General features: G+C 36.2%; 1 protein-coding gene across 3 annotated transcripts in view; it reads left to right on the forward strand.

Annotated features, from left to right (window-relative positions):
• The window catches only part of PHF6 (PHD finger protein 6), a 64,570-nt gene that overhangs the window by 17,307 nt on the left and 21,350 nt on the right, over positions 1-25,913 (forward strand). For all 3 annotated transcript variants that reach the window (XM_064277600.1, XM_064277599.1, XM_064277598.1), the window contains 7 exons: positions 2,626-2,759; positions 3,038-3,081; positions 13,020-13,186; positions 13,341-13,484; positions 14,916-15,020; positions 17,681-17,814; positions 25,668-25,797. In XM_064277600.1, the coding sequence (XP_064133670.1) occupies positions 2,626-2,759; positions 3,038-3,081; positions 13,020-13,186; positions 13,341-13,484; positions 14,916-15,020; positions 17,681-17,814; positions 25,668-25,797 (858 nt within the window). The remainder of the gene's footprint in view (positions 1-2,625; positions 2,760-3,037; positions 3,082-13,019; positions 13,187-13,340; positions 13,485-14,915; positions 15,021-17,680; positions 17,815-25,667; positions 25,798-25,913) is intronic.

Here is a 25,913-nt window from a genome sequence, read left to right on the forward strand (position 1 = left end):
CTGCGATGTACCTGTATTGGCAATGTTTCTGTCCAACTTATATATAACTATTTTTTTAAATGATAGATTGAATAAGAATGAGTGTTTGGCTTGCTTAGAGAAATGTAAAAAGTTTTACTGGAATTTATATTAGCCTCTTGGTATATCAAAATTGTTGCGGACTCAAGTAATCCAAAAGTTAAGATGGTAAGTGTTGTTTATGTTAAAATTAAGAACGAGAAGTCCAAACAGTTTGGAATGAGGTATCTAGAAACCAAGAAACAAATGAACAGTTTTTAAAATTTACATGATTGTGAATTTATTTTGGCATGGCATTTATAGCTTAGGAGATGTTTTTAGGTGCCGTTGAGTTGCTTCCAACTCATAGCAACCCTGTGTACTACAGAATGCAACACTGCCTGCTCCTGTGCCATGCTCACAATTGTTGTTATGCTGAGCCCATTGTTGCAGCCACTGTGTCAGTCCATTTTGTTGAGGGTCTTCCTCTTTTCCACTGACCCTCTACTTTACCAAGCATGATGTCCTTTGCAAAGGACTGATCCCTCCTGACAACATGTTTAAAGTAATATGCAGTCTTGCCATCCTTTCTTCTCAGGAGCATTCTGGTTGTACTTCTTCCAAGACAGATTTGTTCCTTCTTCTGGCAGTGGTATATTCAGTGTTCTTTGCCAACACCATAGTTCAAAGGCATCAATTCTTCTTCGGTCTTCCTTATTCATTGTCCAGCTTTCACGTGCATATGAGGTGATTGAAAACACCATGGGCTGGGTCAAGCACACCTTATTCCTCAAGGCGACATCTTTGCTTTTTAACACTTCAAAGAGATCTCTTGCAGCCAATTTGCCCAATGCAATGTGTCTTTTGATTTCTTGACTGCTGCTTCAATGGATGTTGATTGTGGATCCAAGTAAAATGAAATCCTTGACAACCTCAATCTTTTCCCCATTTATCATAATGTTCCTTATTGCTCGAGTTGTGAGGATTTTTGTTTTCTTTATATTGAGGTATAATCCATACTGAAGGCTGTGGTCTTTGATCTTCATGGGTAAGTGCTTCAAGTCCTATTCACTTTCAGCAAGCAAGGTTGTGTCATCTGCATAACGCAGGTTGTTAATGACTCTAATCCTTGATGCCTCGTTCTTCTTCGCATAGTCCAACTTCTCAGATTATTTGCTCAGCATACAGATTGAATAAGTATGGTGAAAGGATACAACCCTGGCACACACCTTTTCTGATTTTAAACCATGCAGTGTCCCCTTGTTTTGTTTGAATGACAGCCTTTTGGTCTATATACAGATTAGTCTAGGTACAGGTTTTACATGAGCACAATTAAGTGTTCTGGAATTCCCATTCTTCACAATGTTACCACATGTTGGGCAATAGCCTCGTTAAAAGTCCACTCAATACAGAAAAAATACCGAAAAAAAAACAAACCCATTTCTCTTGAGCCCATTCCTACTCATAGCAACCCCATAAGGCTTCTTAGAACTGCCCCGTAGGATTTCCAAGGAGTGGCTGGAGGTTTTGAACTGCTGACCCTGTGTTTAGCAGCCGAGCTCTTAACCACTGTGCCACCAGGGCTCCTCAGTACAGATAGTGGTACACAAATGGTATGTTCATCAAAACCACTAACAATCATGGCCTAGAATTTTTTAAAGGTTTTTTTTTTAAATCTTGAGCATGAGATAGTTAATATGAATTACCCAATAAAGTCAGAAGGCAAGGTATATTAAAATTGTTCAAAGACTCTGTTTTTTTTCCCCCTTATTTTAGTGAACTCATAATGTAAGAGGTAAGTAACATAGATTAAATTGAAGTGGGTGAGCATATTTTCACAATATGATCAACTTGACATCACAAAATACTTTTTGATCTCAAGGTACTGGAAAATAAACCTACTTAATGACCTAATTTTTTTATCCTCCCTTATCCCCTCAAATTGACCTTATAGGGTTCCCAAATATGTGAGGTTTCTCCTGAAGATTCTCATTAAGCAGAGATCCATACCCCAACCCATTGACATCAGGTCAATTCCGACTCGATGCAACCCGCTAGGAGAGTAGAATGGCCTCAGAGGGTTTCCAAGGCTGTTAATCTTATGGAAGCAGACTGCCACATGTTTCTCCCAAGGAGAGACTGGCGGGTACAAACCACTGACCTTTTGGTTAGCAGCCGAGCACTTAACCACTGCGCCACCAGGGCTCCTTAGGTAGAAATATAGAGGAAAATTTTTTTCTGGCATGAGACATTTTCCCCAGCGACTCATACCTTTTATAGTTATCCAGGAACAGCTGCATTGCAAGAAGGTCTAATTCTTCTGTTACATACAGCTCACATTCCTTATTTGCAATATTTCAAATTTTCTCTTGACCACAGTGAAACAGTAGACATGAATAATGTTCAGTTAACTTTGCCAGTGTTTAACATGGGGAGAAAAATCCCTGGTAGGTTTTTATTCAGAGTGCTTATTTCCAGGAGAGAAAACAAGAAAAATAGCATTATTAATTATGAAAGTTTTTGGTAACCAGTTTGTTTTCCTTGACAGAGATTGATATGCCTAGAAGCTGATATCATGCCCTCAGCAAAATTATATGCTAATAATCTTATCTTGTTGTCTTGCTGTAGATGTGTTCTTTGTGCCATTGTCCTGGAGCAACAATTGGTTGTGATGTGAAAACATGTCACAGAACATACCACTACCACTGTGCATTGCATGACAAAGCTCAAATACGAGAGAAACCTTCCCAAGGGATTTACATGTAATTATATAACCTCTCTTATAAGTTTTTTTTCCTAAGACGTAACTTTCTTTAAGCTTTTGTAAAAGTTTTCCTTATTTCAGAGCACTTCATCATCATTGTAAAGGGTATTTTTGATAGGGAATTAATGTGTAGGGAAATGGCGTAGGAAGTTTAATAATATTTTTGGAATCCAGTTTGTGAATGGGGTGAAGTATGCTGCTCATTTCCTTAATTTGAAAAATAATTTTAATTTAACTTTCTTACTTGATGATTTTTAATTTCTTTATTTTTTGTAGGGTTTATTGCCGAAAACACAAGAAAACTGCGTATAACTCTGAAGGTAAACATTATTCAGCCACTTTTCAGGTTCAAGAAGAAATACGAATATGAGTGAATTATATTACATTAAGTTTTACCATAAGATGTGTCTTAATATTAAATGTACTTAAAAATCAATAGCATAAAACTAATTAAAAAGACTTGAATTTTTAAGCAAATCCTTTATCCCAGAGTTCTTGTAAAGAATATGTTGAAGGTATATATTCATCTTCAGGAGGAAGCAGTTGTGATGAATTTCTGTATTCAGTTAAATATGCTAGTAGACTCGTAGAGGTCGTAATTGGAATCCTTGCTCTCTTCAGGTATTATAGATAATGTGAATTTGGGAATATTAGTAAGTTCTGTGATTACCAGGCTTTCAGTTAAATTTCTATTCATATTGTAGTACCTTTTTAAAAAAATACAGACATGTCCATAAGAAATCATTTTAAAATATAAACTTTAAAAATTATTTTATAGTCTGTTTCCACTTAAGTTTACACGAAACCTGGTTTAGCCATGTTTATATATAGTTAGCCAAGTTGTACCTGGTGTTCAAAAAGTAAAGTTCTCAAATTGAATTCTGACTTGTTTCAAATCTTTTCAAGCAGATGATTTTGGAACTTTGATTAGCAATATAAAAACGCTTAGATTTAATCTGAAATTGTTGTGTCCTTTCATTAAGATTGGAGATATTTAAGGTTTTTGTTAGCTTCTGAGAACACATCATTTAGAATTAGAATGGTTTGATCACTGTCATTTTAGGAAGTTGTTCCATTTATAATGATTTACCTAATTGTCAGCGATAGCGTATTAAAATTTGTGGCCATTTTTTTGATCTAGGTCTTAGCTTTTATAATACAAAATAGTATTGTTTCTACTTCTGGACTTCAGGATAGTCTTAATACTTTAAAGTGCTGGTTAAAAATACAATCTTCAGCAAACACTAGTCTGTATTGTAAACAGACTGGATAAAAAATAACAATGTTTTTGAGACAGTAAGTGAAGTGCAACTGATTAACCTTTATAGTGCTTTCCTTCACTTTTTCTCCCTATTTCTTGAATTGAAAAATCTTCTGTGAAGGGCAAGAGTAGGCTTTCCCCGCCTTGCATTTCTTCAGATTGTGACAGTATATTCAACACTCTTTAAATTGTAGTGACCACCATACATGTTAAGCCAAAGATTGACATTTGTTATCTGACAAATACAAGTATATGAGCATACTAGGGCAGGATATTTGAGATGTCTGATTGTCCCATATCATTTGAGAAAGATGGCAGCACTGATTAGTAATAAACCAGGGCTTTGAACCAGTTGCAGTTCCAGTAAATTCCCAGGTGATGCTAATGCTGTGGGTTTGGGAACAATTCTGAGAACCACTAGTAGAGCACTGGTTTTCGAAATTTATTGTACATAAGAATCACTTGGCGATCTTGTTAATCTGTAGATTCTGATTCAGTATATCTGTCTTGGAAACGCAAGTTCTCAACAGAGGTTCAAACCGGAACGAACCAGTTTGAAGCCCTAATATAAACAAACGCTTTCTTTTATTCCCTAGATTTCTGAAGGTATAGTACCATCTAGTGGCAAAGAAAAGTCACTGCAGCCAACATCAGAATAATTTCCACCACCTTTTTGCTCTGAGAAACTTATTCATGAAAAAAAAAAAATTTTTTTTCCTATTCATGAGAGAGTTAAATTCATACTTTTCAAGATGACTTTTAGTGTAGCTGTCAGGATTATTACAATTAAATTTTATGATACAATTGATTTGAAATTTGTAGCACATTAGGGCTCCCTTGCATTATGGGTATATCTAATGTGTTTATAGTCTTACTGTAGACCTTCAAGCATAATTTTACAATTTAGAAGTATTACAGAGTTTATATTTATTGAATTTGGGGTATTATCACATTTATCTGAATTGAATTTATTTGACGCTGAGTTCTTTGTTAGAAAGAAGACTTTCAATTATTTCATTGTTCTAATGGGAAATACATGTTCTACTTTATGATCATGTTTTATGATTGGGGTCAATAGGATTGTATTTCAGGACCTGTATGTGTTGGAGAGTTGCACTGCACTAGTCCCTAGAGCAAAGAGGAATTGATACTTGTGGCAATTTCTTGATAATTAGCCACCTGTGGCTCAGTGCCTACTTTGCTAAAATTGAAATGATAGTGTAGAATTCAGCCTGTCGTGTTAGTTTGATACAATGTGAACTGTGTTTTGAAATATTAAATTTGAGAATAATTACATAACAACTTCATTTTCCCATCTTCGTAAAATATTATCGTATACTAAATACCTAAAGTCCAACCCATAGATTTTCTTTCAGAAAGGAAAGAATGAACTGTGAGTTCGTAGGAGCAATTTTTTTTTTCTTTTACTCTATAGCCCAAAGTATTTAGCTATCTGGAAGCAATTTTGAGCAGTCGCCATGTTACTAGATTATTAGACTGCCTGTCCCAGGAACTGTATGTATTCACTTGTTAATGGTGATGGCCTTACAGGCTGCCTATAAAAATGATTCCAAACGGGTAGGAAAGCACTTCTGATAAAAACAACGACCCTATTGATGGTGATAGCTGACTGAAGATAGGTCCCTTCTGGAGTTATGCACAGGTTGGTAAATCCACTTTACCCACTCTGTGCCAGGCCTGTTAGGTAACTGGAGATACAGGGATAAACTAGATGGATCTTTTCTCCCAAAGAGCTTGATTTTGAAAGATGTACATTGAACAGATGATTGAACAGTTAATCAGTTATACTTCCGATGACAGGCACAGATAAGAAACGCAGGTAGTACTATGACAGCGCATTTGGGGGACCTACCTGTTGGCGGGGCACAAGGGAAGGCTTCCACAAGGAAGTTTCATTTAAATTACGTCTTAAAAGACTAAAGATGGTTGGAGAAGCGTTCTGTGCAGAAAGAACAGGATCTTTGAAGACAGACAAAAAGGAAGTTGACACTTCCAAGGAATTGTTAGAGAACTCTGAAAGGAAAGGGTAGAATGGCATATGATGAGAGTGGAGGACGAATGCATGGGCCAGATCACGGTAAGGCATTTTAACATTATTCTGAGAACGACAGGAGGTGGTTGAGAGTTTGAAGCAGGAAGAATGGCCTGTTGCAGGAGTCTTGGTGAGTGACGATGATACAAGGCGTGGACTAGAGTTGTATCTATGGGGATGAACAGAAGTAGATGGATTTGAGAGTTTTGGGGGTAGAATTCATATGACCTAGGGATGAAGGAGAGAGAGGTATTGGATGGGACTCCAAGGTTTCTGGCATAAACAAATGGGTAAGTGATGGTGACGTTTATTTAAAGAATATTAGAATTGGAGTGTGCTTATGGGGGAAGACTGGTGTGTGAAGTTTTGAAAGGTTGATTTTGAGATACCTGTGCACTCTGAACTATCCAAGTGGTGGTAACAGATAAGTAAATGGATTATGTAGTCCCCCCCCCATTTTTTGTGATGAAAATATATATTAAAATATACACTAGATTATGTGGTTCTTGTTCTTAGAATATACACTTTGCCTAGAAATAAGTTTGTCCTATGTAAGTATAGAAAATTGAATCTCTGTGATTGGAGCAAAATCCCTAGGAAGAGAGTTCAGTAAGGCATCTGGGTGTCATTATCGGGATTAGGTAGTTGATGGAGGGCATCATTGAAGATCAGGGAACTGATTAGCTAGGTATTGCTTCGATTGTCCATGTGGACAGTTGAACTCACCCAGGGTGATGGCAGGAGTTGGAGAAAAGGACTGTGAGCTCGTGCCAAAGAAAGTCTGATACATAAGGTAGAATAATTGGAATTTGGTTAATTGTTAGCATTGAGGGGGAAGAAGGTGGCATAGCTCCTTTATATTCAAAGTAGTCTGTGGACCAGAGAATTGGCCGCAACTGGGAGCTTACTAAACAGGAATCTGCATTTTAACAAGATCTCCCAGTGATTTGCATTCACATTCAAGTTTTGGTAGGGATTTCACATTGAATGGACCTCAAAGGTGCAGACTTTTTACAAGCAAGGCTCAGCAGTGCTCCGTTGTGATGATGGAAATGTTCTATATTTACACTGCCCACTATGATAGCTACTAGCCACGTGGGGTTATTGAGCACTTGAAATGTGGCTAGTGTGACTAAGGAACTTAATTTAAAATTTTACTTGATTATAATTAATTTAAATAGCCACGTGTGGCTACTGTATTGGATATTTGAGGTCCAGAAAAAAGAAGCACTGAGTAGGAAGGACAGTGACACCTCACCACCGCATCACACACATGCATTTGTATTTGGTAAGAGGGAATAAGCAGTCTCTACTTGAGAAGCTGACAGTAGAAGCTCCAAAATTAGCTGCCAGGTTTCAATTAAGGCAAGAGGTGGAGGGAATGTTCAGAGGGGAGTTGAGGATATAAGGGAATTTGAGCAGTCAGTTGTAAGCTTTATTTAATGGCTGAGGAATGGGGAGGTTAAGAGCTGAACCTATTGTGCACTAGAGACGTATTCTCATTTCATCTGCAAGGTGGGCATTGTGCCTGTTTTATAGAGAAGGAAACCAAAGCCCAGAAAGTTAAATAACTTGTTCAGAGGCAGTCACACAATTGGTAGTACTGGAGTAGAGTTGGGATTTAAACAAGTATGTTCGATTCTGTAGGGAAGTATAGGCCGGGTCATGATGACCCACTGAGAGAATCTGGGAATGGAATAGTGTTCAGAAGAGGTTTGAGGATGCCAAGATCAGATACTGCCAACATTATAATTTTGCTTAAGCCTGAAGGTGAGCCTTATATATTTTTCTTTTAACTTTCTGTTATGGAGAATTTCATAGGTATACACAAATAGAGTAGTATAATGAACCTCCATGTACATGTCATCTAATTTCAACAGTTGCCAGCGTGTAGCCAGTGTTATTTTGTCTATACACCATCTAATTCCATCTATTATTTTGAAGCAAATCTCAGATGTTACATCATTGTACTGTAAATACTGTACTTCAGTGTATACCTCTGGCAGTGATTCCTTTTTAAACCTACCCACTATCATACCTAAAATAATAATTTCTTAATACCAACTATCTAGAAAGTGTTCAAAATTCTAATTATAGCATCATTTTTCACTGTGCATAGCATTCCATGGACTGGATGTATCCTGATTTATTTAAATATCGTCAATTATGTAGGTTGTTTGCTCTTTTTTCTAGTCTGATTTTTTTTAAGTATACAACTCAGTGCTATCTAATTCATCACCCCAAAAAGAAACCCTATACCCATTAACAGTTACTCCCACAACTTCCCCTCACCTTCCACTCGCCCCATCTCTAATCTATTTCATGTCTATGGATTTGCCTGTTCTGGACATTTCATGTAAATGGAATCTTACAATATTTGTCCTTTTGTTACTGTCTTCCTTCAACTTAGCATAATGTTTTCAAGGTTCATCCATGTCGTGGCGTGTATTAGTATCTCATTCCTTTTTATTGCCCCCCAATAGTCCATTTTATGTATATACCACATTTTGTTTATCCTTTTATTAGTTAATGGACATTTGAGTTGTTTTCACTTTTTGGCTATTACGAATATGCTGCTATGAACATTTGTGTACAAGTTTCTATGTGAATGTACTTTTTTGATTCTCTTGGGTATGTACCTAGCAGTGGAATTGCTGAATCACGTGGTTAATTCTATGTTTTCACTTTTGGAGTAGTAGCCAGACTGTTTTCCCAAGTGGCTGCTGCACCATTTAGATTCCCACCAGCAGTATGTAACGGTTGTGATTTCTCCACATCCTCACCATTCCTGGTACACTGAGGTGAGCCATGAGTTTAAAAAGGATTTGGGGCCTTACCACTTCCCAAGAATAAAATAGTGGCTTAGAAAAGATGGTCCAAATACAGAAGAGAATTTCAAAATATTGTGATCCTACATAATCATGTAATTTTGAACAAACATTTTGGAAGTAAAAAAAAATATTTAAAGTGAATAATAGTAACAGCTCTTATTTATTGAGCCCCTGCAGTGTACTGATCTGAATAACAAGTATGATAACAAGTATAACAAGTAATAATTGATAGGCCTTTCTGAGACAAATGCCTACATAACCCACAGCCTGGAGTACCACCAGAAATAATAATCGTATGTGTATACTTTATAACCTATCTGTATTATCTTCGCAAAAAATGGGTAAAAACAACTGAGGTTCAGGGTGATTAAGGAACTTGCTCAAAGTCATACAGCTACTAAGCCCCAAAGGCAAGCCCTAAACCCAGTCCCAGATATTCTTACCCCTTTCCACAGTACCACACTGCCTTCGTTGCTGGGCCTGTGTGAAAGCTGAATTTTTACAGGGCTCTCAAGCAGTTCCTATGAGAGAAAAGTTTTTGAATAACATTAAGCAAAATTGCCATGATGTGTAATACTTTCCTGTTCTTAAAAGGAATTTCTACAGTCGGAAATAGCCAGAATTAAGTCCTACATCTTATTATGTGTTTTTTTCCCCTTTCGCTTATGTATCTGGGTAATGGCTATATTCTTTCCTTTTTTTTTTGTGAGCAGTATTTCAAAAATTGCAAACCTTGGCAAAGCAAAAAGCTCTAGTTCATAACTGACGAAGTCTCCATTTTGTCGTAGTGATTGGCTAGGACCGCTTGTCGTTAAACATCTGAGTATCCGAGAGGGACTGTGAATAAGTACGAATATTGGTTCTTTTAAAATCATTTTTATTAAGGCGTTAAGGCCTTTGTATGTAATAATTTATGTTGAGCAAAATAATCTGATAGATTAAAAAAGTTATCTGGAATAGACGCTGGGTGATAACTATCTACAACAAGGATCTATAAAATATAAGTCATGACCACAAACATAATTTCAGCTCAGATTAGGTTCTTGAAATTGTAAGGAACCAAACCTGTGACTTACGTTTTACTTCAGTTACCCATAGTTTCTCTTGTGCGAGGTGTTAGTAGAGCAAGATGAATTAATAAAACACAATCTCAGCTTTTGGGGGGTGGAGGAGGGCACGATTTAGTGAGAGATATGTGACCGACTGATTAAAATACAGTGGAGGTATTTAGAGATAAAATATCTATTTCTTAAAGCATTGTGTAACTCTTAAACTTTTCAGAAAAAAAAATTGTGTGCGTGTATATATGTGGATACAGAGAACGAATGATCTAGCCAGTGTGGTCAAATATTGACATTTGTGGAATCTGGGTGAAGAGTATACTGTAGAGGAATTCTGTACTGTTTTTACAACTTTTTTTTGTAAGTCTGAAATTACTTAAAAATAAACACTAGTGATAAGTGCTAGAATTACAGTGACCATAAAGCCTCAAGTTTGGCGAGACAGTGTGAAGGAATCCTTTGTATCTAACCTCGGAGGCTCTCGTTTTGATTTTATTCAGGGACCTGATGGATTCCCCAGTGGGCAGTTCTGAGACCTAATGTATATAGACTGCTCGTCAGATCTTATAACTCAATTTATGTCTCGGAAGAATTACCATAGTTGTATTAGAATAGAAGTTTGTTGAAAGTAAGTTATAATTTAAAGACTTTGCCTGCTTTAATATTCATTTGGTATTTTCTTTCCCTTGTTTTTTTGCTAGAATAGCTATAATTGTTCATTTTCTGTACTTTAAATAGCCGTTTAGAGACACTTTTATGTGATATCAGAGTCCTCAGTGAGGGCAGTGGTGGTTCAGTGGCAGAGTTCTCTTCCATGAAGAGAAGTGGGCTTGATTCCTGGCCAGTGTACCTCATGCACAGTCACTGCTTGTCCGTCATCAGAGGCTTATTGTGGCTTTTTATACCTATTTAAATTCTGCTCTTTTAATAGTGAAAATGATACATCACTGAATTTACACTTCCTTGATTCTAGAGAAGTTAAAGTTTTTTTTAAAATTATGTTTATTAACCACTTAAAGTCTGTGAAAGGAGTCCTGGTGGCATAGTGTGAGCGCTTGGCCGCAAACCAAAAGGTTGGTGGTTCAAACCCACCAGCAGCTCTGTGGGAGAAAGATGTGGCAGTCTGCTTCCATAAAGATTTATGGGGCACTTCTGCTCTGTCCTGTAGGGTCACTCTGAGTCAGAATTGACTCAACAGCAACAGGTTTAGTTTTTTGGTTTATAGTCTGAATTGTCTGATCATATCCTTGACCCATTTTTCTGTTGGAGTCTTAATCTTATATGAGTTTATTGTATTGTAAAGATATTAATCCTTTGTCACAGGTACAGCAGATATTTTTCCATTTAGTGTTTGCCTTTTAATTATTACGTTTTTCTTATTTTTATAAGTTTGAAAGCCTAGGAACCCTTTGTGATTTTTACTGTTGCTGTTAAAGTCCATTATAATTTTATACTGAACGATTGCATATTTAGAATACACAAATGTGTCATGTGGAAAATTAGCGTGTTGTCCCAATAGTGGAATCAGTTTGTAAGTAATTTATAGATGTTTTAATGATGCAGTGATTGCCATTTTGAATGTTAAAAGTAGATACTGTTTTCTGATATAAAATTTCCCATGGTGTTAATTTAAGATCGGAAGAAAACATCTTTAATTGACTTATTCTTCTCAGGAAGAGTTATTCACATGCATTTGTCTTTTTGCCTCTAAAACACTCTCCAAAAACTTTCACCTTTTCCCCATTTTTCATCTCTCAGATCCTATCATAGATATACAAGTTTGCATTCATATGAATTGTTAGCTGTTTTGCAGACAAGCTAATGCTTACAGTTGCCTGAGTTTATATATTAAAGCACACCAATTGAATTACCATTTTCTTACCATAATGAATATGCTTTTATTTCTTCAAAAAGAATCCTTTAAAATTTTTATTAGGAAAGATATTAACATCTGATAATAAGGAATTGATACGCTTTCTCATTAATTCCTGGAATTGTAATCAATAACTTCTGGTAAAGGAGGAAAAATGAAGATATTACAGCGTGCCTAAAATTTTTATAGTTTTGCTCTAAGCTAAGTGAACATTTATTTTGTTTTTATACCTTTTTGAACACTAAATACATTGTCTTGTCCACAGTAGGCCCTCAGTAAATGCAATATTGGTAAGTGGATAACACCTCCTCCATTAATGGTAGAGATTTTCTTCAAATTGTTGAGAAATGCAGTTCTAAAGTTTTTATACACAAATTTTATTTAATCCATTCAAGTATTCACAACTAAGTTACAATATAGCTTTTGTACTGCTTAGGTTGGAAATTCCTTTTGTACTTAATATTTGTTTAATTGCTTGATCAGTTGGTAGTTTATGTGTGGATGACTTCCTTGTTGAATTTGGCCATTCATTTTTCATTATAGTTTGAAGAGCTGTCTATACCAGCGCTGTCCGATAGAACTTTCTGTAGTGATGGGAACATTCTATGCGGTCCAGTACAGTCGCCACTAGCCACATGTGGCTAATATGTACTTGAAATGTGGTTAGTGCAACTAAAAAACGGAGGTTTTAATTTTATTTAATCATAATTGACTTAAAATTTTAAAAGCCACATGGTGGCTAGTGGCTACCATATTGGACAGTGCAAATGACCTACCTTATTTTAATATTGGTTTTCCAAGTTATATAGCAAGTTTATTCGCTAGGTAAAACTCTTTGAAACTTATGGTAAGAAAGAAATACAAGAGCTCATTGTAAAAATTAATTTTTAGAGTTCGAAAATGTCGACTGAATTATATACATAGGCAAAACCACAAAACTCAATTTGATAGAATTACGAGTTCAAAGAAAATAATTAAAATTATAATATATAATATTTTTTGATGTTTGATTTTTGTGAAATTTGTATGAAACATTAAGTTGCTATGTTGAATATTATAGACCACTCCTGGAGAGTATTCTCATTTCTGGAGGAATGAGACTTGTAAGTTCTAAGAACCCATGAACTACTGCACATTTTAAGATTGGTCCATATAAAGCTTTTGTTAATTTGTAAACAGCTGATTTAGAAGAAAGTTTTAATGAACATGAACTGGAGCCCTCATCACCTAAAAATAAAAAGAAAAGTCGCAAAGGAAGGCCACGAAAAACTCATTTGAAAGGGCTGTCGGAAGATACCAGGTCTACATCCTCCCATGGAACAGATGAAATGGAAAGTAGTTCCTATGTAAGTAGAAAAATGCTTTTTGTAGCATCACGAGTATTTAATTTAAGCTATTTATAGTTTATATTTGTCATCTGAAATGTTAAATAAGCGTGAGATACTGATGACATATTTTCACGGATCTTTTTAAGAGTTTTTTTTTCTTTTGCATTTGCAGAGAGATAGATCTCCACACAGAAGCAGCCCTAGTGACACCAGGCCTAAATGTGGATTTTGTCATGTAGGTGAGGAAGAAAATGAAGCTAGAGGAAAACTGCATATATTTAATGCCAAAAAGGCAGCTGCACATTATAAGTGCATGGTAAGTATGGTTCTTTTTATGAAAAGTGCTTCTCTAAACCCCTGTTATTTTGAAAATCATTGGGCTAGTAACCAAACACAACACTTCTCTCAGCATCCATGTTTAAGAATTATGAATAGCATATCCTATGATCTAAATCTAATAAACTTTAAAAAGAAACTTTAGATGTTTAAAAATATAGCCTTTATGCTTTCATAGGGATCCCTGGGTAGCACAAATGGTTTGCATTCAACTAACTAAACAATTGGCCCACCCAGCAGCACCGTGGAAGAAGGGCCTGGTGATCTATGTCCTTAAGATTATAGCCATTGAAAACCCTGTGGAGCGCAGTTCTACTCTGAAACATGTGGGATTGCCATGAATCAGAATCGACTTAACAGCAACGAGTTTGGTTTTTTTCCTTTCCTTTTTTTTTTTTTGTATGCTTTAGTAGGATTTGAAGAATCCTAATTATAACCAGTTGTTGTCGAGTTGATTCCAACTCATGGCAACCCTCTATCAGAGTAGACCTGTGCTCCACAGGGTTTTCAGTGGCTGATCTTTTGGAAATAGAGTACCAGGCCTTTCTTCCAAGGTGCCTCCAGGTAAACTCGCACTGCCAACATTTCAGTTAGCAGCCAAGTGCATTAAACATTTATACCACCAAGATACCCAATTCTAATTCTAGAGTTACTATATTGCAGATAATCTGTAACTGTTTTCCTAAGTGTAAGATTTTCAGCTTTATAAACCTGTTGCAAATGTCGCTGTTGTTAACACACTGTGTTGCACTTACTCACTTAGGAGCCTATTCTTCTAATAGACCCTTAGATTCCTGAAGAACAAGAAGTATATCTTATCTTTGCATCCTTAGACCCAGGCCTGACATATAGTAGGCACGCATAAATGTTTTGGAGTTAGATTGTATTGAAGTACTTGTCTCCTGAATGATTAGGTTTTAAAAATTATGTCTATCAGAGATTCTTAACCGGAGATTCATATCACATTTACTTGGGGACTTTATCCAAAATATGTATCCAGGCTCCCTGTGGACATGTCTATTTTGAGAAAAAAAAAAAAAAAACCCGGATGATTCTGATCTGTGTCTGTGGTTGAAATATCCTGATTTAAAACCCTCTTTAAAAAAAACTTGGAAATGTACAACAGTTGAGAGACAACAGGATTACAAATCCTCATTGTTTGAGGCAAGAAGATATTTAATCTGAGTTGCACATTGCCAGTCTTCGTTTTCTTTCTTTCTTATTTTGGTTTATATTTTAATCATACATGTGAATTTTTAAAAAAAATATTTGAATTGGTACACAATTGTTAAGGAAAAAAAATCCTTTTCCTCAGGAAATTAAAGTAATATGACACATTCGTTACTATGCTGTCTAATCTTTTTCTCGCAAGGATTCTGAATGTTAACGTTCCTGCATTTTTCTTCTCTAGCTGTTTTCTTCTGGCACAGTCCAGCTCACAACAACATCAAGAGCAGAATTTGGAGACTTTGATATTAAAACTGTACTTCAGGAGATTAAGCGAGGAAAAAGAATGGTCTGTGGTTTTATATTTAGGTTATGCAATGTTACTTTTCACTTTCTGCTTTAAATTTAGAACACATCTCAAATCTATCCATCTAAAAATTTCATATAAAGTAGCTCATGTTAAAGCAAAGTATATTTTTTACTTTTTTGAAATATAATAAAACGACGATATTACTCCCTTATTCCTCTATGTAACTTTATTAAGAGAGTTATTGTACTGAGAAGATTTATATTTTAAGGTATTTGAACATTTTCTAATAAAATCAATGAAGATGTGAATATGACACATAACTCTAATAGACCAATGAGAACCTCCCCATGTTATTAAATAAAGGGGAAGGATTTTTTTTTTCTTTTTTCCCAGAGGTTTCTGTTCAGTTAAAGTACATATAAATAATTATGTCTCTTAAAGTGTTTATCATAGCTTAAACGTTTCCTTTATAAAATGTATCTTAATCCCAAAATTTTAAAAGTACTGAAGTACTAATAAGTACCCATACCATTGCCATCAAGTCTATTCTGACTCATAGCGACCCTAGAGGACAGAGTAGAACTGCCCCATGGGGTTTCCAAGGAGCGGCTGGTGGGTTCCGACTGCTGACCTTTTGGTTAGCACCTGAGCCTTTAACCACTGCACGACCGGGGCTCCTATTAATAAGTAACTTTTAAAAATATCGGTGTGTATTGATCACTTATTCTTTTATAGTTCATGAATGTTATGTCAGTGGAATGCAGTTTTTTTTCATTGTGAAGGTTTTCAAACATCAAAATTCAGAGCATAGTAACACTCATATATCCATTACCTTGATTCATTAGTTTTCAAGATTTTGCAGCATTTGGATCATCTATGCCTTTTATCGTTGTTGCTTGACGTGTGCTTTAAAACAGATTTCAGACTTCATTTCACCTCTACATATTTCAATACCCTTCTCTAAGAACTTGGATAATTTCTTACCTAACCCCAGTGCCATCACACCTTATAAATTAAGAATAATTCCTCATGTCATTTGATACCCAGTTCATATTCATGTTTCCCCAGTTGTCTCAAAACTGTCTTTTTAAGGATGCCTTGTGTGAATCAGAATCCGGACAAGGATCACACATTACATTTGGTTGTTATATACCTCTTAAGTAATCTAGGGAAGTCTCCTTTTTTGTTTTGTTTTGGGTTTTTTTGTATGCCATTGATTTATTGAAGAAAATAGGTTAATTGTTCTATAGAATGTCCCACAATTTTGGTTTGTGTGTTTTCTTTTAAAGTGGAAGTGAAGATCTAAAGGCTTGGTTAGATTCAGTTGCAACTTTTGAGGGGGCTAGAGTACTTCACAGGTGGGACTGTATGTCCACATTTGTCACAGCAGAGGCAGAATGTCTGATGGTTGGATTTGGTGATGAATCTCATCCCTCCATTGTGAAGTTCCCCTTCAGTCTTTCATCTAATGGTTTCAGACATTGATGACCTTTGTCTGAATCCATTAGAAGTAACCTTTTGCAGAACTGCGTTTTTGAAGGTGAAGAAAAACATTGAAATAATGCACTAAATTGTACATATGAAAAATGTTGAATTAGCAAATGTGTTATATATAACTTTACAACAATATAAATGCATATAATGTTCAAAGTAGGAATTTGAATAAGATACATGGGAGGCTAGCAGGGTGAAAATTGTTGATGTTCATATACAGTTCAGTGTATTGATACTTCTGATTACTCTTTAGAAATGAAACCACATACTGGTATAACAGCCCTATAGTATTAAAAAAGAAAAATTGCTCTATCATATTATGCAGAGCAATGTTGTATTATACAGCCAAAGTCCAAATAGGTGATTAGCATACTGATTCATTTCTCTTGATTGAGTTATTATTTATCTCTGGCACTGTTGAAGGGTAAGGTAAACACTAACTAGCATTTCTTAAGCATGCTCCAAAGGAAATTAGCCCATCAAGATGCTACCCCAACCGCACCAAAATGAAAAGGTATCTTGGGAACTACTTAATATACCCCCTTCTGGAGAAAAGGCCGTGAGAAGCTCTGCAATAAAGCAGTCTGCTTTATCAAGCATTTCACTTGACTCTTAACTCCTTTTTTCACCAAGCACCTTTAAATCACACAACATTATTTAAGGCAAGGTGGTTCTAGGCCAAATTGAGTCTTGAGAAGATATGTCAGCCCCTTTAGTGTCTTTGCACTTCTGCCTACTTGGTAACAATTCCTCTCGGGGAGATTGCTTTTCTTCTGTCTAATTCTTTGCCATGGTCATAATAAGAAAGGCTCTAATCAGGGGAGCGGGCAGTCATCCACTATAATATAGAATGTAATTCTTTTTTGTGTGTTTGGCAGTATTGGTGAGTATCTTATCTATGTTTAGGTGCCAGATCGCTAATGGTTAGTACAGTTTTTCTGACAAGCTGGCAGTTTAGCAAATGTTAAATAGTGGAAATGCCAGGGGATGATTTAATATTAGAAATTTTATCAAAGTATGATTTAAATTGCAGTATTTGATATGTATGCTACATATAAGTTCAATGCATCCCTTTTTTTTTCAGTAGAAAATACAGCTTTTTTTTTTTAACTAGAATGTTTGGCTGAACTATGCCTAAATAGAATAATTAAGATTGCATAAACTTTGAGAAACTACTCATTATTCCTTTCTGTCTCCTTAAACAGAAGTGTACACTTTGCAGTCAGCCCGGTGCTACTATTGGATGTGAAATAAAAGCCTGTGTTAAGACTTACCATTACCACTGTGGAGTACAAGACAAAGCTAAATACATTGAAAATATGTCACGAGGAATTTACAAGTAAGAAACAATTGTCTGTTTTCCTAAATATGTCTGTAAGTAACCATCCTTAAATAGATGAGATTAGGTTACATGACCACTATCCTTAGGTGGTGTTTAGTTGGTATACAAGATTGTGGACATTATATAAGGAATGAGTTCTGCAATTGGCATTTTCCTCTGATTACATACCCCTGTATTAGCATTCATTCAACTAGAATTTATTGTGCTTACTATGTGTCAGGTATTGTGCTAGGAGTTGGGCATATAATAGTGATCAAAACAAACACAGATACCTGTAAAAAGTTGGATTTGCAAAAGTTGTGTGATAGGATGTATTTATAACAATGACAAAAAAAAAAAGCTGCTGAGGCTGCTTATCTACAGCCAAACACCGCATAGGATTTGGTTCCTTGGTTTGGAGGTTTAGGGTCCTGGTTTTGTGGGACATCCCAGCTAATTGGCCTAATAACGTGTTTAACACTTCAGTTTTACCTCCTAGTTTGTTGCATAGTTTTGGGGGTCTTAAAAGTTTGAAAGTGGCCACCTAAGGCACAACTGGTCTCTCTTTTCCTGAAGCAACAGAGGAAGAAGGAGAGTCGGGAATAGGAAGAGGAAATGGAGTAAGTGGCTAATTGCTTCCATAAAGAACTGCCTCCTTTGCCATGAGACCAGAAGAACAGGATGGTGCCCAGCTACCATTACTGAACATTTTGATCGAAGATTCTATAGAAGAATCTTTGATCAAAAGGGGGAAAATTCAGAGCAGAGTTGTAAATTCTTACAGACTGCAGACTTTCCGGAGCCATGGAGGCTGGGCGAACCCCTAAAACTATTGCCCTGAGATAATCTTTAAACCTTAAACCAAAAATATCCCCTGAAGTCTTCTTAAAACAATATTTTAGCTTAATTAGTAAAGAATGTCTGCTTTGAGCATTGTCCTCTTTTAAGATCTATCTATATAGGATAAAATTGACAACAGCAACTCAAAAGATTAGATGGGAACCTTAGGGGTCCAGTAAGTTTTGTTAATGAGGGAAGAACAACTCAGAAAGCAAGGGTGAGAATTGTTGCACAACTCAAAGTGTGTAATCAGTGTCACTAAATTGTCCGTGTAGAAACTGTTTAATTGGTGTATATTCTGTGTATATTCTCAACAACAACAACAACAATAAATAAATAATTTAAAACAAATGGGACCAGACTGTCCTCATGGAGCTTATATATATCATATAGTGAGAGAGATAATAATTACAAATGATACAAGTACCATGAATGGGAAGGCACACAATGATGTGTGTATATATATGTATATATATAATAAGAGGAAGCTGGCCTAGTCTGTTATGGGGGAGTGTTTAGGGGAGTCCCTTAAGGAAATAGTGCTTGAGCTGAGGTATAAGGGATGAGGAAGATGAATGTGGGTGGAGGAAAGAATTCTAGGCAGAGGGAACAGCATGTGTAAGACCCTATGGTGGGACAGAAGCAAGAGTGAAATGGGGAGATGAGTTAGGAGCCTGTTGTAGATAGTGCAGATGACAAGTGTTGGTAGCTTAGAATAGGAGGTAATTGTGAAGATGGAAGTCTAAAGACTTTGGAAGAATGATGAAGTTAGGTTTGGAGATTGAGAATTACATGTTATCCTTTCTTCTATGGGTTTTTTACTCATCTGTGCTGCTTTGGGCTAGTGGTGTTGGTGTATGTCTGTAATGGTTCCATATGTTTAACCGAATGGAATATATTGATAGGGTTTCCTGGTTTGCCTCTGAGAGTTGTAGAGCACTTTTTTACTGTCACATGCCTAGCACAGACCAGTGATTTCAGGGTCTGCTGTCCTGTGTAGTCCCCTGTTTATATATACGGTCACCAAGTCACTGTAACTGCATAATGTGCTGATTCTGTGTTATAAAATTGCCAGACTTTGTTTAATAATAAACACACAGGTTTTTCAGATGAGCGCTATCAAACCTTTAAAGAACAGATAATTCCAATGTTATTTAAAGAGGTCAAGCACATAGCAAAAGATAAAGAGCTTCTTGGCTTGTTCTGTAAAGTTTGTATAACCATGATGACAAACCTGACAAATAGAGCCTTAAAAAAAACTATAGAGCAGTCTCACATTTATAAATATATATACAAACATCCTAAATAAAATAATAGCAAATCAAATTTAGCTCTATTCTAGGAATTTAAAAACTGCTCAAAATTAGGGAGTTTTATAGTGGGATCTGTTATAATTAATAGAGCAAAGAGGAAAAATCTTATCACCTTCCTGATAGACGGTGAAAGGACATTTGATAACATTCAACATCCATTTTTTATTTTTTTAAAGAAGAATATAATGGGTGCTTTTGGTAAGCTAGGAATTGATCACTACCTTAACATCTTAACAGAGGATTTAGGAGAAAACAGCAAATAGCTTATGTAATGTTAAGGAGCAAGGGTTCTTAACCAGGTGTGTGCCTCAGATCCACCAGGCGCTCCTTAGAAACTCTGTGAGGCAGTTCTACTCTGTCCTATTGTCCTGCAGGGTCGCTATGAGTCAGAATCGACTTGCCGGCAACGGGTTTGGTTTTTGGTTGTACTAAGTAGTACGGCTGCTAACCAAAAGGTTGGCAGTTCAGATCCACCAGGTGCTCCTTGGAAGCTCTATGGGGCAGCTCCACTCTGTCCTATAGGGTCACTGTGAGTTGGAATAAACTCCGGCAGTGGATTTTATACTAAGTAGAGAAACTCTGGAGGCGCAGTGGTTAAGAGCTACAGCTCTTGACAGTTCAAATTCACGAGCCACTCCTTGGAAACCTTACGGGGCAGTTTTTCTCTGTCCTGTAGGGTCACTATGAATTGGAATCGACTCAACGGCATGGGTTTGGTTTGCTTTTTGATATACTAAGTACAAAGAAGCCCTGGTAGCGCGGTGGTTAAGCACTAGGCTGCTAATTGAAAGGTCGGTGGCTTGAACCTACCAGCTCCGCAGGAGAAAAATGTGGCGGTCTGCTTCCATAAATATTACAGCCTTGGAAACCCTATGGGGGCAATTCTGCTCCATCCTCTGGGGTTGTTATGAGTTAGAATTGACTCGACGACACACAACAACAACAACATATGGTTGACTACCCATTTAGAAAATATAACTTGAGTCCTTAGCTCAGACTGTACCGAAAAATAAATTGTACATGAGTTAAAAATCTGAACATAAAAAATAAGACTATAAGTGTGATAAGGAAATAGAGGAGATAGTCCTATATTCTTAAAGGCCTTTCTAAGCATAATAGGAAACCTGGAGTTTTTATTTGACTACCTAAAGAGAACTCCAAATCATTAAGGAAAACACAGCCCATTTAAAAAATTGGCAAAGGATATGAGCAGGCAATTTATGGAAGAAATAGCCGTGGATAATAAGCATATGAGATGTTTAACCTTACTGGTACTGAAGGAAATGCTATCAATTTTTGCCCGTTAGATGGACAAAGATTAATAGGGTGCATATTATGTAATATTAGCTAGGCTGTGGGGACACGGACATTCTTATTCGGTGTTAATGTTGAATGTAAATTGGTATAGCTTTTTTGGAGAGCAGTTTATAATTGGAGATCAAAACCTTAAAATAGTGTATATCTTTTGCTACTGGCCCACTTCTAGGGATTTATCTAGGGGAAGTAAGCAGAAAACAGTACAAAAATGTATATGCAAAAAGTTTCATTGTATTATTGTTAATGATAGCTGCTATTATTACCCTTTAGAGTATCATTACTATAAATACCCACTTGGGCATCTTAGACTCAGGTATACTTTGGATTTACAAGCCTTCTAGGCTGCTTAGTCCACCCAAGAAGGATATAGGACAGGAGCTACAGCTTGCCGGTAGGGGAGTATCAGATCCTTCTCTTCTGTGGAAGTCCTTTCAGCAGCAAGTATAGCAGTAGCAGAGCTCAGGCCTAATAAAATGTGGGATCCAGCCTGGCTTATAAGCCTGACCCCCCATAGAAGTCAGTCCCTCTTGTAACATAATTATATAGGCATGGACAGTTTTCACATTCTCCACAAGAGACATGTTAGTCACACTGCACTGTAAGAGACCCAAAGATAAGGCTTCCTATCAAAATATATTTAATTCTCCCAGTCCATATCATTTTCCAAGCAGAGGTATATAGCTTAGTAAGGTAGTCGACGTACCAATTTTTAGTAAGTTGCCAGGGGAATGGAACTACAGCAAAGATAACATTCTCATGCAGAATGGGAAAAGAGTTTTTTGCTAACTTTTTACCCACAATAACAAAAAAAGAAAAATAGCCTGAATATTCATCAGAAAAAAAAAATTAAGCCTTGATAAATAAACTTCAATACATGCATATAGTGGAATACTGTGTATCAGTTAAAGAATGAAGTAGACCCATGTGTAGAGTTGGGGAGGGGTCTTTCTATGATATATTAAGAGAAAAAAGTTGTAGTACAGTATGCATAGTTTACTTTAGCAAATAAATGTACATATATACATGCATACACACGTATATATATATTCTTGTGTATATAGAAAACTTTCTAGAAGTACATTGACCAAACAACAGTGGTTACCGCTCATTAGTTGGCATAGGGATGGAAGAGGAGGAGGAAAGCCAATTTTATATTCTCCTTTATATGATTCTATGCTGTTTGAATATTTCCACAAGCAATATTATTTAAAATAGCCAATTGCATTTTAAAGTAACTGGCCCATTTTAAACACCTAACATCAGATTGTGTGGGGAATTATTTAAATTTTAACTCTCTAAATATTTTTACTATAATAGTTACCCATTTTCATTTTGGAAAAAGGAAAATATAAATAAGGGAAAAAAACTTAAGGTCAACTTTAATTCTGCTACCTAGAGATAGCAGTTTTAAATCTTTTGGGATATTTTCATCTAGACTTTTGTGTGACTGCGTATATGTGCATATTTATGAAAACAAAATTCTCTTACACCCACCATTTCGTAATCTTTTTTTTCCCCACTTAACTATATCTGAACCATTTTTCTGTGACAGTAAACTGTTCTGCATCACCATTTTAACGGTTACCCAGCATTCCATTGTACGGGTGTATCAACTTATTTAATCAGTTCCCTTTTTAGACATTTAGATTTTAAGTTTTTAGCAATTATAAAACCATGTTGCAGTAACAACCCCTGAACAAAAATATTTACACTAGGACCCATGATGATTTGAATAGCTCTTTTTATGTTTTACATTTGTTTCTAAAATCTGCTTATGATGTGGATTCCAGATTCTATCTCATAGAATGCATTGAGGTCAAATGAGAATCCATATGTAAGTAGTTTGGGGAGAGAAGAATGGACGGATAGGAGGAATATTTCTGAATGAAGTGGTTTCTCTATCTTCCTAAATGGGGCTTTTTTTCCTTAATTGCCCTCCCGGATCTTTTTCATATTAAAAAGGAGAGGGAGGATTAGTGACTCTGTTTTACTGTATTTTAAAACTATTTAAATATGTATTATTTTAATTGTCACCACTGTAAAAATTTTTAAGTTCTCCGAAAGCAGAGATCTTGTTTGCTGGACACCTGTGACGTTGGTGGCTAGACTGATGAATGTCACATAATGGGCCTGTGATAAACATTTCCTTGAATGAAAAGTAATTTCATTAAAAGATTCAAATTTGTTCTGCCAACAAAGGACTCATCTTTTTAAATAAAACTTTTTATTATAAAAATTTTTGAATATATACAAAAATAGAATTGTATAACAAATCCTTACGTCAGGAGTTACCAAGTTATTGCCAGCTGTTCTAGCCGTCTGTTTTTACTCCTGAAGTATGTTAAAGCAAAATCCTAGACCTCTTTATCATTTTTTCACCTATGTGTTTCAGCATACACCTCCTAAAAATAATGGGTGTTTCTTGCAGAATCACTGTGCAATTATCACACTTCAAAATGAACAATAATTTCTTAGTATCATCTCATACTCAGACTCCTTTTACTTTTAAGCCCCTGTTAATATGGAACAAGTCCCACTTGTCCCCTGGCTTTTCCCCCTATTCATTGAAGAACCCAATAAATTGTTCTGTAGAAGTCCCACATTCAAGATTTGTCTGTTTTTTGATGGTGACATTTAACTTGTTTCACTACTCCACACATTTCCTATAAACTGTAAGTTGGCTCAAAGGCAAGATTCAGGTTATACTTTTGGGACGAGTGCTTCATAGGTGGTGATTTGTGGAATCTCACTTCTTAGCATTTCAACTCATGATTTTAAGAAAAGATGTGCCTCCCAATGTGCAGCATCTGAAAGTACAAATTCTCCATAGTTCTGTGAAAGTTACTGAAAATGTTTTAATAATAAAAAGAAGAAAGATGACCGAACTGGGTTCACTTGTTAGTCACTTGTTACTGTTGCCACCACCCCCCTGGATTTCCCCTGCCTTTTATTCTATTCAAATGTTAGAAATTTCTCATAATAAACCCGTTTTAGATCATCTGTTACATGCCTCTGTGAATTCCTATTTGATCATTTTTTTATCCAGTACTGACCACAAGAGGGCATCCAGTGAACATTTTCTAAGCATTGTTTCTCCTTGTCATCTTGTATGTAAATGACCTAAAACTGAGCTCTAATCAGCCCATCCTCCTTTGATTGGGCTGGGGAATGTTTAACTATAGAAACTTGGTGTGCATACATTAAGTGGCTTAACCCTTGTTCAGAATCCTCTACATCATTTTCATTTAAGAACTGAATGAGTTTCATATATACAGAGTATGTTCCTAAATATAAGGTGGTTGGAGCAGCATGATGCCAAAGCATCACTCCAGAGATTACTTGCTAATTGCAAAGGGGAAAACCTACAACACATTGGTTTGCTTGATTAGTCTGGTGCCATCGAGCCAATTCCAACTCCAAGCAGCCCTATAAGTCAGAGTAGAAGTGCTTCATAGCGTTTTCAAGGAGCGCCTGTGGATTCAAACCGCTCACCTTTTGGTTAGCAGTTATAGCACTTAACCACTACGCCACCAGGGTTTCCTATAATGTATTACAACGGAGAAATCGTGCAGTTATCACCGCCTTAACCAAATGATCAAACACAGCTTCACTAATAGTGGAACAGTCCTTAAGTGTGCAGAATCACCTACAACTATCCTTGACTGAAAAAAGAAAATTGAACCTGAAGCTAACCAATCCCTTAGACCTAGCTTCCAGTTTATAGGAAGTACATGGAGAAGAGAAAACAGTCCCAAGAGGAAACAATCAGAGAAATCCGGAATGTAGTATAGTTGATGAGATAACGGGTCTGATCTTTTGCATAAAAGTCACTGTCAGGAGAAAAGGAGAAGTTGAAGGGACCAGTCTTGATTAAGAAAGAATGCCTAGAAAACTGTTAGATGAGGAATAGAGTTGCTAGGGCACTGGTGATGAAAAGGCATTTGAAGATTTTGAATAAAATTGTTTCATGAAATGTGAGTGGAAAGAAGCAGTATATATAGACTATATATCATTTCCTGAAATGTGATTTTTTAAAAATTTGTGTATCTTATTTTTTGTCTGTATACATGGAAGTTGATGTTTTCAAGTTAGCCAAAAACTTTGCTTTCAGTCTTGTTGGGCAAAATGAATTGCCTTGTATTTGGGCATATGTGATCATTTTAACTGTCATCTTAAACCATAGGTTTTATTTCAGATGGACTTGTATTTTCTCAATAATAAGGCTCTTTCCTGTCTTTTCCGTAACCGTAGACCGGTAACTAGTTGTGGAGTGGTTTTAAGTGTGGATGAGAAAATCCATATTTGAAAGGGGCACCCACATCATCCGCTAATGATGGCATACATGTGTTCTCATCAGCAGTAACAATGACATTTTGAGATTTTTGTCTTTCCTCATCTTAGACTATACTGTAAAAATCACAGTGGAAATGACGAAAGGGATGAAGAAGACGAGGAGCGAGAGAGTAAAAGTCGTGGAAAAGTAGAAACTGACCAGCAACAACTGACTCAGCAGCAACTTAATGGAAACTAGGTATGGAAGTTCATTGTACCAAATCCTGTTGTCAGGATACAGTATACATCAATAAATGTTGATGTAGTGGTATGCAGTTAAAACTGTAATACTAATATGTTTAGTTAAGAGCATGT

This window comes from Loxodonta africana, chromosome X (genome assembly GCF_030014295.1).
Source record: "Loxodonta africana isolate mLoxAfr1 chromosome X, mLoxAfr1.hap2, whole genome shotgun sequence".
NCBI classification, from domain to species: Eukaryota; Metazoa; Chordata; class Mammalia; order Proboscidea; family Elephantidae; genus Loxodonta; species Loxodonta africana.